Raw genomic sequence first — 12,226 nt, forward strand, 5'->3', positions numbered from 1 at the left:
ATATATATATATATATATATATATATATATATATATATATATCAGATCAGTTAGTTGTGATCGAAGAAATGGATGAAAGTGAGAGGCAATCTGCGGCAGGAGAGGAGTCGTCGGAGAAAAAGATGGGAAGTGGTAAGATCTTGAGAGGTAAAAGAGCAAGGTTATATATCATCCGCCATTGTCTCTACAAGCTGCTGTGCTGGAGAGAAAATGGAGACTAGCTTAGCTAGCTACCTATTCATGGAAGCTTGATTTTGTAGTTTCAGTTTTAAACCATATTCAAAGAGTTTAGTCATAGTAAACTTCTTACAACAAAAAGTTATATATAATATGAGGTTTTGAAAGCTTTCATGTAACTAATATGAGGCTTTTTTTCTTTTGAATAATTATATTAATTGGTTTGCATTTTTCTATTTCTTGTTAGAGCTTTTATTTAGTTTCTGGACATATATAAGCCACATTGTGGAATAATCACATAAATTTTTATTATAAGTTTCTTATAATCTTTCTCCACATTTTGGTTATTGCGTTTATTTTTATAGGTTTCAAATTGCCACGATTCTAATAGGTTTATTGTTCGTGTAGGCTGGAAAATTGCATATTTCTAACTTTTTCCAAACTTCATAAAGTAGACAATTGCTTTAAAATTTTCAAAAATTTCAACAAACTTTAACAAGTATCGTGAACCAGCATGAGACGGGCTAGGATTGAAGATCGCCCCTCTTTCGTTACGGGAGGGGCAATATATGTAACGTTTTTAAAATTGAGGAGTAAAATTTACACCATTAATAATTCAGGGGTGACATTGATAATTGACATATTATAGAGGGGCAAAAATTACAATTTTCCCTTCATTAATTGTTTTGACTGTTCCGAATTAGACTAAGAATACTCTGGGTCAAGTGGAGTGGCTCATCCCATTATCCCGTCAATATATCTAAATAAATAAACATTTTTAGTATTCTCTTTTTTAGTTTATTTTTCTGTATCATCTAGTATATAATATATTTATAATTAGTTCTTAAATAATCATGATCTCTAGAGAACTTTCCCATACATTAATCGGCATCTGTCGTTAGTTATTGTTATAAATTAGATTATTACGATTCATTTGGTTCACCGAAAATATTTGTGAAAAAATAAAATTTAAATTTGATAGAAGATAAATTACTGGGAAGATTGATTCCATTATTTTGTTAGTAAAAAATAAATTATTTGGGAATATTAATTTCATTACTTTATTTGATTTGAAATTGTATAGAATAATGAGTATAAAAATCAATATGTCTCTACACAATATTAATATTAATGATAATAAAAGTAATAGTAATTTATAGATTAAAATATTATAATTTATAAATTACACTATTATAAATACATACTTTTTTTTTGGTATGGCAGAGGCCTCCAAGAGGCCTTAAGTTATACATTGCCTGGCGACCTCCCAAGCGTCCTGGCGAAGGAGACCCGCCAAACCATTAGACACTGTACCAAGAATGGTTGTCCCCCAGTCCTCACCCTGGCCCAAATTAGCCAGGAAGTCCGCGTAGCTATTACCTACCCTCAAAGTATGAGAGATGTTAGTGATTCCACACTCAACAATCTTGTTCTTGTGGTTGGAGAGGGGTAGACGCCAAGCTTGATTCGGTCTTTTTCTTGCACCCACATAACTCAGAAATCTTGTTCTCGTGATTAGATGATACAGAAAAATAAATTAACACTCGCACCCACATAACTCAGCAGAAAAACTATCTTTTTCTCGATCTTCACAATATACTTTATTATAATAATGTAATAAATATTATTATAAATATGTGGTCTTCAATATGAGTTTAGAACTTAGAAAAGATCATATATAGAGCAAATTGCCATTTTGGTCCACTCACTATAGGGGTCCTCTTAATTTCAGTCCACGACTTTCAAAAGTGTTAATTGCATACCATGACTTTTCAATTTGTATCAATTTTGGTCACTCCGGCCAAATTGCCGGCCAAATTTCGCCGGAAAATTTTAAAAGTTAAAATAATGAGGGTATTTTAGTCATTTCACATTTTTTTCTTCTTCTCCGGCGAATTCTTCTTCTTCTCCGGTGACTTCTTCTTCTCCGACGATGCAAACTTAGGTTTTTTTTAATTTTGGTTATTCTTCTTCTCCGCCATTGTTGCTCTGCATCGCGCCGCCGTCGCCGCCGACGAATGCTCTTTACATACGCCGAACAGGAAGGAAGGATCGCCATCGCCGCTTGCTGCTTCCACTGCCGTCACCAGCTTGCCGAAAAAACAGGGGAGAACAAGGGTGTTGCTACTGTACGCCGAAGTAAGGAGACGAGGAGCTTGTTCACGTCGCCGATCGCCGAGCACCATGCTATTGCCGGAGCTTCACCGGAGGAGAAGGTTCACAGCTTTGGGGTCGAGAGAGGAGGGTGAGCGAGTAGGAGATGGGCATGCCATTGCCGCCGGAATTCTTATTGCCGTTGCACTGACCATCGTGTTGCTTGCCGCCGACGGGAGAGATACGAAGAGAGGATGGTGCAGTTCGAGACCTATGGTTGCTTGGTACGTTGACGAAGGAGGTCTCCATTGTTATGGCTGCCTTTGGACGAAAGAAAGAGGGGGGAACGGAGAGGCAAAGTTGAAGTCACCGGAGAAGAAGAAGAATTCGCCGGAGAAGAAGAAAATAATGTGAAATGACTAAAATACCCTCATTATTTTAACTTTTAAAATTTTCCGGCGAAATTTGGCCGGCAATTTGGCCGGAGTGACCAAAATTGATACAAATTGAAAAGTCATGGTATGCAATTAACACTTTTAAAAGTCGTGGACTGAAATTAAGAGACCCTATAGTCAGTGGACCAAAATGACAATTTGCTCTTATATATATAATATACATTACATTCATACAACTTATGACAATCTTGTTCCAATAGATGGTTATTGTCAAAGTATAAAATCACCACAATTTTCTACAAGACACGAAAGAAAACACAAAGCACTTGACAATGACAATGAAATAAATTACACCAAACAAGTTTAATAATATTACAATATAGACATAATAAGTTCACAGGTTCATCGTTTATAGTTCTCAAAAAACAAGCTAGCATAATATTTTTACACAACTTCATATTTTTCATGCAAAAACAGCCACCAACCTCATACTTCCAACACTATACTTTCTAGCATATTGATAGCGATCTCATACTACTCATGCAAACATGCTCAATATTTAGCAAGGAACCTTCTTAGGCATTCAAGACTTTGGTCCGGTGCAAGGTTTAAAGAAAAAGAAAAGAAAAGTATATTGATATTTATATTAAGAAAAAAAAAAGATATTGAAATAAAAGAAAAATGTAAAATCAAAATCAAACAAAATTCAAGGAAACACCTCATATTTTTCGGTCAAACAAACAAACGTAAAAATAGAAGTCCCTTTGTGCCACATTATTCTCTCAGCGCCACTCTTTTGACTGTACCTCCTCAATCATCTCTTTAATCTTTCTCTTACTGTATATATACATGTAGGACATCATCACTCTACTCTATAATAATACTTTTCCATACCTCTATATATATTTCTTCTTTTTTATTTTTTAAAATAAATAAATAATTAAATAAACATTTTTAGTATTCTTTTTCCTAATTTATTTTTCTGTATCATCTAGTATATTTACAAATAATTCTTAAATAATCATGATCTCTATAGTATTTGCCCAATCGTTAGTCGGCATCTTGGGTTAGTTGTTATAAATTAGATTATTAGTATTTGGGTAACACTTATGTGAGACCGTCTCACCGGTCTCAATCCGTAAGACAGGTCGTATCTTTGATTAATGAGTCAGATCTTTAAACTCATTAATCAAAGATCCGACCCGTCTCACGAATTGAAACACGTAAGATGGTCTCACACAAGTTTTTGCCTTGTTTTATTGTCACACATGCAATCAACACATAATTTCTGCCAAATTTTAATTTTTGTAATTTTGTTTTTAATTAATTATTTTACATTCTAAATTTCATATTTATTTGGTGACTTTCAGGGAATATCACTGCACTTATTTTGTTTTTGGCACCGGTGTAAGTTCCACTTTGATCTCCCAGACTTTTAGTATCATGCATATCAAGTGTGTTTTATAACAGAGTCTCTACGATGCTATATTACTTGTTTCGTGTCATAATTTTAAAAATGGAAATTGTTATGTGCATTTGAGCACAATTATATGTGCCGTTTGCTTGAAGTTTTAAGATATAGTATGACTTTTTGTTTTTAATTTGTTTATAGTATAATATAATATTTCTCCGTCTATACATACGGATCAAAATATTCCATATATATTTTATATACCCACGCTCAAAATAGCATTGAAAACAAAATAGTAAATCACCAAATCTACTTAGATGATAAAGTGGCTAGTTGTGACCATGATTCGATTCCCTTTCAAAGATTTTACATACACACACTCAAAATAGCATAGAAAACAAAATAGTAAATCACCAAATCTACCTAGATAATAGCTAGTTGTGACCATGGTTCGATCCCCTTTCAAAGATTTTACATATCCACACTCAAAATAGCATAGAAAACAAAATAGTAAATCACCAAATCTACCTAGATGATAAAGTAGCTAGTTGTGACCATGGTTCGATTCCATTTCAAAGATTTTACATACCCACACTCAAAATAGCATAGAAAACAAAATAGTAAAGCACCAAATCTCTACCTAGATGATAAAATTGCTAGTTGTGACCATGGTTCGATCCCTTTCAAAGATTTTACATCCCCACACTCAAAATAGCATAGAACACAAAATCGTAAATCACCAAATCTACCTAGATGCTCACGTAGCTAGTTGTGACCATGGTTCGATCCCTTTCAAAGATTTTACATCCCCACACTCAAAATAGCATAGAACACAAAATCGTAAATCACCAAATCTACCTAGATGCTCACGTAGCTAGTTGTGACCATGGTTCGATCCCTTTCAAAGATTTTACATCCCCACACTCAAAATAGCATAGAACACAAAATCGTAAATCACCAAATCTACCTAGATGCTCACGTAGCTAGTTGTGACCATGGTTCGATTCCATTTCAAAGATTTTACATACCCACACTCAAAATAGCATAGAAAACAAAGCAATAAAGCACCAAATCTCTACCTAGATGATAAAATTGCTAGTTGTGACCATGGTTCGATCCCTTTCAAAGATTTTACATACCCACACTCAAAATAGCATAGAAAACAAAATAGCAAAGCACCAAATCTACCTAGATGATAAAGTGGCTAGCTATGAAGATGGCTTGATCTCCTTTCAAAGATTTTACATACCCACACTAAAAATAGCATAGAAATCAGAACAGTAAAGCACCAAATCTACCCTAGATGATAAAGTAGCTAGCTATGACCATGGTTCGATCCCCTTCAAAGATTTTATATACCTACACTCAAATATAACATAGAAAACAAAATAGTAAAGCAGTACGTACTTAAACCATCATCTATTAGGTTATGGTTAAGGTTTGATTCAAATCGAATTGTGATCCATGCAAGTGACCAACATATATATATATATATATATATATGCATTTATAGGCCAACATTTTGGAAAATATGGAAGAACAAATCAGTGATGCAATTCACAGTAGTACCGTACCTAGCAACTCTCTTCAACTGTGGGCTTTGGTGCTTGTACGCGATGCCAAATGTGCAACCCCACAGCATGCTTGTGATGACCATCAATGGCACAGGCGTCGTCATTGAGCTACTCTACACCATCATTTTCTTCATTTTCTCCGACAAAAAGAAGAGGCTGTTCATAGTTTCCGTGTTCCTCGCCGAGGTTGTTTTCCTGGCCACTCTCTATACTCTCAACATAAGTTTTGCCCATACTTTGAAACTTCGAGCGAGTATTATTGGCAGCATTTGTGTGGTGGGTGGCATCATGATGTATGCTTCTCCTTTGGCAGTCATGGTTTGTTACTACTTCAATTCAATACTTCTTCTTACACTGCATCCTATCCTATCCTATTACGCATTTATTATACTTGCATTGTCCGCAAATTATACTGTGGACCATGGTCATGGCTAGAGCCGTCAAAACGGGCTTAACCTGCCGGGCTAGTCCATCCCGCCCCGCCAAAAGGGCGGGGCGGGCTCTAATTTTTTGAGCACGTTTTAAGGCGGGCTTTTTAGCCCGCCACCGCCTAACCCGCGGGCTTGGCGGGCCGGCGGGGGCCCGCCAAATGTATAATAAAAAAATTATTAAAATAAATAAATACTACAATAGTAAATTTATAACATTTAATATGTCTTTTCATCTTGATTATATTACTAACATTAGTGTGTGTGTAATATATATATACACCCTTTTATATAATTAATGTAATAGTAATTGAATTTTGGTTTACAATGTAAACTGTAAATCAAAATTCAATATATAATTATATTGAATTTTATAAACCAATTATCTAATTATATAATTATATCAGTTTTCAATCTATAAATTAATACACTAATTATAATATACGCAGTATAAACTGTAAACTAAGACTATAATTATAATATATAGCAAACTGTAAACTAATACACTAATTAATATATATATATATATAATCAAGTTAAAAACATTAGTAAATTATATAAATGATTTGTTATTAACTTATGGATTAACACTTATTTATTAGTTATTATTGTGTTTAAAAAATTACAAATACATTACTATATGTTTAAATTATCCAAATTATTTTAGTATACACTTACTACATTTTTATATTAATTTTTATTTAAATTTAAAACTTTTAAAATTTGGCGGGCCCCCGCCGAGGCCCGCGGGCTTAAGGCGGGGCGGGCTGCCCCTACTTAGGCCCGCTTTTTGGCGGGCTTTTTAGCCCGCCCCGCCACAAAGGCGGACTTTGGCGGGCTCTGGCGGGGCGGGGCCCGCCAGCCCGCATTGACGGCTCTAGTCATGGCTGATAGTGCAGTTGTGTTGAACTGATATTGCATTTGTGTTGAAAAGAACCTGCAGTTGCGCGGAACAGAGGTCAGTCATCCGTTCAACACAACTACACTTTCAGATGGATGAAACGGCCTCCGCTCCGCGCAACTGAAATTTCCTTTCAACACAACTGCAGTATCCGTTCGACACAATTGCAGTATCAACCATGATCTATGGTCTACAATGCATTGTGGGCCATGGTCCACAGTATAACGAGTGCATTGTCCCATAGTTTTTAGTTTTCTCTTATTGATTTGAATGGGTAAGCAATGAATAATTTAGGCTAATTTATCTCTTGGGAAAATTGTAATTTATGCCTATCACAAATATGTCAATTATCAATGTTACCCCTGAATTATTAGTGGTGTAAATGTTGCCTCTCAATTTTTAAAACATGGCATATATTGCCCCTCCCCTGAATTATTAGTGGTATTAATGTGATTACCCAACATTTTCCTTATTCGAAAACTACGTCTTTTTCCTCTATTTTTTTGAGTACTGTTGACTCTGTTACAATGTAGTATATGTTCATAACTACTTTCTCAACCTATTGAAACACAAAGAGTCAGCATCGCCTCCACTGAGGCTCGAACCCACCCCCTTCCATAATGTGAACATAGAGTTCTAAAATTGTGAACATACAGTTCTAAAATTATGAACATAGACAGGTCCACCTTGTAAGGTGGACCCGGGTCCATAGCATAATTTGCGTCAAATTAAATGGTGGGTCTTGTATTTCAGATCACTAATGGAGTGGGAGTACTTCTTGGGGGAGGGGCTTTATATGCCATGGTTTAAAAATTGATGGGCAATATTTACACTATTAATAATTCATGGGTGATATTAATAATTGACATATTATGGAGGGCATAAATTCTCTATTATTATTATTATTGTTGTTGTTGTTGTTGTTGTTGTTGTTGTTGTTGTTATTATTATTATTATTATTATTATTTGTTGGGTGCAGAAATTAGTAATTACCACAAAGAGTGTGGAATACATGCCATTGTTTCTTTCCGTCTGTTCATTTGTCAATGCTCTTTTATGGGCAATTTTCGGCCTCCTCAAAATTGATCCATTTATACTGGTAAGTCAGTGTTCTGTCTCCTAATTACATCCATTTTGATTTGTTTTTCTTTAATATAAATATTTTCAAAAAGAAGAGTATATATATTATTTTAAATAGGGTATTTGTGAAAATAATTCAATTTTGGTGCTCTGTGATAATTTTAGTTAAATTTTTTTAAGTCTATAATTTAGTAGAAAATTTTAAAACATTTCTAAGATTTGATCTAATATTTTTTTTTATACTTGATTTATAAATTCAAATTTGACTTGAATTTGCAAGCGGTTTCGTAAGAACATTCGGTTAAATTCTCAGGAAAAAAAAAAAAAACTATCAATTTTTTCCTCGCTAAACAGTAATTTTATGTAAAAAAAAAATGATCTTTTAATAAAAGTTACATTACTTTTCCAAAAAAAAAAAGGTTACATTATAATAATTTAATTTAATTAACAAGCTAAGCAACATTTTTTACATAAGAAAAATATATACGGAGTATCATTTTCTATTATTATTAAAGAGAATAAAGAAAGCTAACATATAATTTTATCATTCAAGCCTCTTACCAGTTATCATATTATGTAATTTTTCTTTCTCATATAAACTATTATAATTGAATGATGAAATTACATTTTAACTCTGTTTATTGAACAGTGAAATAACAAAAATTTAAATGAATAAATAATTGTGGCAAACAAATAAAAGTTAATAATGTAATATGACAAAAGAGTTTATTACCGAAATGGTCCCTTGACTATTGCGAAATTACCAATTTGGTCCTCAACAATTTTTCGTGCCCAATTAAATCCCTCGACTTTGAAAATTTTAACCAATTTGGTCCCTCGTTTATTTTGCTGTTAAACATCTGTTAAATCGAGACTAAATTGGTAATTTTGCTATAGTCAAGGGACCATTTCAGTGAAAAATTAATTACTAATTTGGTCCCTTGATTATAACAAAATCACCAATTTGGTCTCAATTTAACGGATGTTTAACGGTAAAATAAACGGAGGACCAAATTGGTTAAAAATTTCAAAGTCGAGGGACTTAATTGGGCACGAAAAATTATTCAAAACCAAATTGGTAATTTCGCAATAATCGAGGAACCATTTCGGTAATAAACTCATGACAAAATTAGAAGAATAATACTAAATGTAATAATGCTACAATAGTCAAACAAAAAAAAAAAGAATTTTTTCTATCAAAAATATAAAACAATTCAAATCAAATCATTTTTTTTTAAAAATCAACTTAAAATATTGGATAGCTTTAAAACTCATCCCTTAAGATAGGTCGAGAGTTTGATCCTCTCTTGTACGAAAAAAACCAATATGGCTAACACTTTGCCCCTTAATAGGGGTTGATCCAGTGCGAATGGGTAAAAAATTAGTCCAATTGTTACACCATGGACTAGGCCTATGGTTCATATTGAATTGTGAACCCTGATATAAAAATTTTGTACTTTCAGTTAACACATTCTATACTTACAAGTAACAGAGTTTCTGTATATGTAAACAAATAACTTGATAATTGCTGACACATAATATGACAACTACATGTACAAGAACTGTCAACTGCAGGTACATAATATATCAACTACAGATACAAAATCTTATGGTTATTTTTGGACCAGGGTCTACAATGCAAGGTAAACCCTGGTCCATGGTATAATTTGCTGATTAGTCTAGATATGATATGTGCTTAAAAGTATCTCTTACATTTAGGATATGCTTAAAACACCTTGTGGTTTAACCAAAAAATTTACGTGCAAATTTTTTTAAATTTTATTTTCACCAATAATTCAATAAACTTTTTTAAAAAGAGAAAACATTATCAAATTAAATGGTGGGCATTGTATTTCAGATCACTAATGGAGTGGGAGTACTTCTTGGGCTGGCCCAATTAATTTTGTACGCAATCTACTGCAATTTCAATGACACTATGGAGAAGCAGGGGGACATAGAGTTGGGCACCCCAAAAAAGACCACATCCAACCCTAAATAATGCTTAAGGAATGGAGGAGAAATTGGTTGACCATTTTGAGTTTTTCCATGTAAAATTGGCTACAAAGTGTATAATGCATGGCCCAAAAATTTTGTGTATATACATAACAATTTTGGTAAATGGTGATTTGGTTCTCTTATATTTTTTAAAGAGTCATCATTGTTGATTTTGTCTTATCATTTTTGTTTTGTTTGGTCAATTTCAATTCATAATGGTGCCATTCATAATTAATTGAGTTCAATACGCCAACGCTTTAACAACATATGTAATTTTCGTCATATGTAATTCCCTAGCTAGAGTCATCATACGCGATTCCTTACTTCAATGTGATTGTAAAGTACTACTAATATAGATATCACACCATTTTTATTTATTTATTTGATTTGAAATATAATTGTATTTACTAAAATGCTAATGAAAAAGTAAACAAATTACATCGACTCAAATTACTAAAGCTTCGCAGCGCGCCACGTGTTCAGATGTAGTTGCACCTAACGTTATAACTAGGTGCACCTAGGTGAATGAATGTTAACAAGGTAAATTACTTGCACTTGTAAGTGAAAATAGATGCACAAGTGTAAATGAAAATAGGTGCACAAGTGCAAGTAAATTGTACACTGAGCATCAATACTAAGTGCACCTAATGTTATAATTAGGTGCACCTAGGTTGCAACTAAGTGCATGAATGTTAACAAGGTAAATTACTCGCACTTGTAAGTGAAAAAAATAGGTGCACTTGTAAGTGAAAAAATAGGTGTACTTGTAAGTGAAAATATGTGCACGTGTAAGTAAAACTAGGTGCACTTATAACACAATTACTTGCACCAAAGTTCGAGTTATTTATGAAAATGTGACAGCGTCGTTTTTTTTTTAAAAAATTACATATGATTCGTTGATCTGGACATGTGGACAGCTGCGAAGCGTTCTCATTTCCTTCTTGGGCGATGGTTCACACCTGAGCACGCCCATATATATATATATATATATATATATAGAGTCATGATCAGGTGTGGCCGTGCTCTCCCGTGCGGTTCACACCACTCAATGTTACGAAATACACCACTCAATGTTAAGAAACACACCACATAGGGGTGTGTTTCTTAACATTGTGGTGTGTTTCTTAACATTGAGTGGTGTATTTTGTAACATTGAGTGGTGTGTGACCGCACGACCGCACGGGAGAGCACGGCCACACCTGAAATTATATATATATATATATATATATATATATATATATATAGAGTAAGAAAGTTCTATTGCTTATTAAAGAACATTCTTATTAAGTAATAAAAATTATTCATTATATGTAGTTATTAGTGCTGTGAATAAAATATATGTGGACATTACTAAAGGTATTATATAATACATCTTCAATTCAAACTTTGTAGTATTGTAGTATGTTATATTAGAACTCTGTATATCTTGTATATATTATGAAATTATGTAATACAAATAAACACAACCAATTTTTAATATCAATGGAGTAATAGCATGAGTAATTATTCTCAATAAAATTCCAAGCACAATATAAAGCGAATAAAGCACCAAATTAAGTACACAGGTGAATTTGATGACGCAGTTGAAGAAAACCGCCCAAATTACGGGGCCACGCCCGCAATTTTTACAATACAAAGTTCAATAAATTACAAAATAAGGTCTACCACCTATTTAAATATTAACCTTATAATGTGCAATCAAACATCTTCTTTCATGCCTCACTGCTGGGTTTCTTGGCGTGGGTAGTTAAGCCAAACTCACTCTTGCCTACTTCTATATCCACCTGGGAATTCTCGTCAAGGCTTTTGTTAGATTTGTAATATTTTGCGTACAACACTAATTGTGCCAATCCGGCTAGAGCTCCTATACCATTTGGTGCCTGAAATGACATTTTTTTGGGGTAAATTTTTTATTATTCTCTGCATACATGTTATTATGTGGTTTCTTTTTTCTCTCTTCTATTTTTTTTAATTAGAGAAGTTATTTTAAGTACCGAAAATTTATTTATTATATTATTGAAACATAGGTACCTTTAAAGTTATTTTATGTTTTAGCGGACACATTTATTATCTAATTAATGTAAAATATATATATATATATATATATATATATATATATATATATATATATATATATATATATATATATATATATATATATATATATATAT

General features: G+C 33.1%; 1 protein-coding gene across 2 annotated transcripts in view; it reads right to left on the reverse strand.

The window, feature by feature from the left end:
* Positions 1-11,665: 11,665 nt before the first annotated feature.
* LOC116026851 (bidirectional sugar transporter SWEET7-like) overlaps positions 11,666-12,226 on the reverse strand; it is a 3,187-nt gene continuing 2,626 nt past the window's right edge. For both annotated transcript variants that reach the window (XM_031268273.1, XM_031268271.1), the window contains one exon: positions 11,666-11,935. In XM_031268273.1, the coding sequence (XP_031124133.1) occupies positions 11,768-11,935 (168 nt within the window). In that variant the 3' untranslated portion in view covers positions 11,666-11,767. The remainder of the gene's footprint in view (positions 11,936-12,226) is intronic.

Source organism: Ipomoea triloba, chromosome 8 (assembly GCF_003576645.1).
Source record: "Ipomoea triloba cultivar NCNSP0323 chromosome 8, ASM357664v1".
In the NCBI taxonomy this organism is placed as follows: domain Eukaryota; kingdom Viridiplantae; phylum Streptophyta; class Magnoliopsida; order Solanales; family Convolvulaceae; genus Ipomoea; species Ipomoea triloba.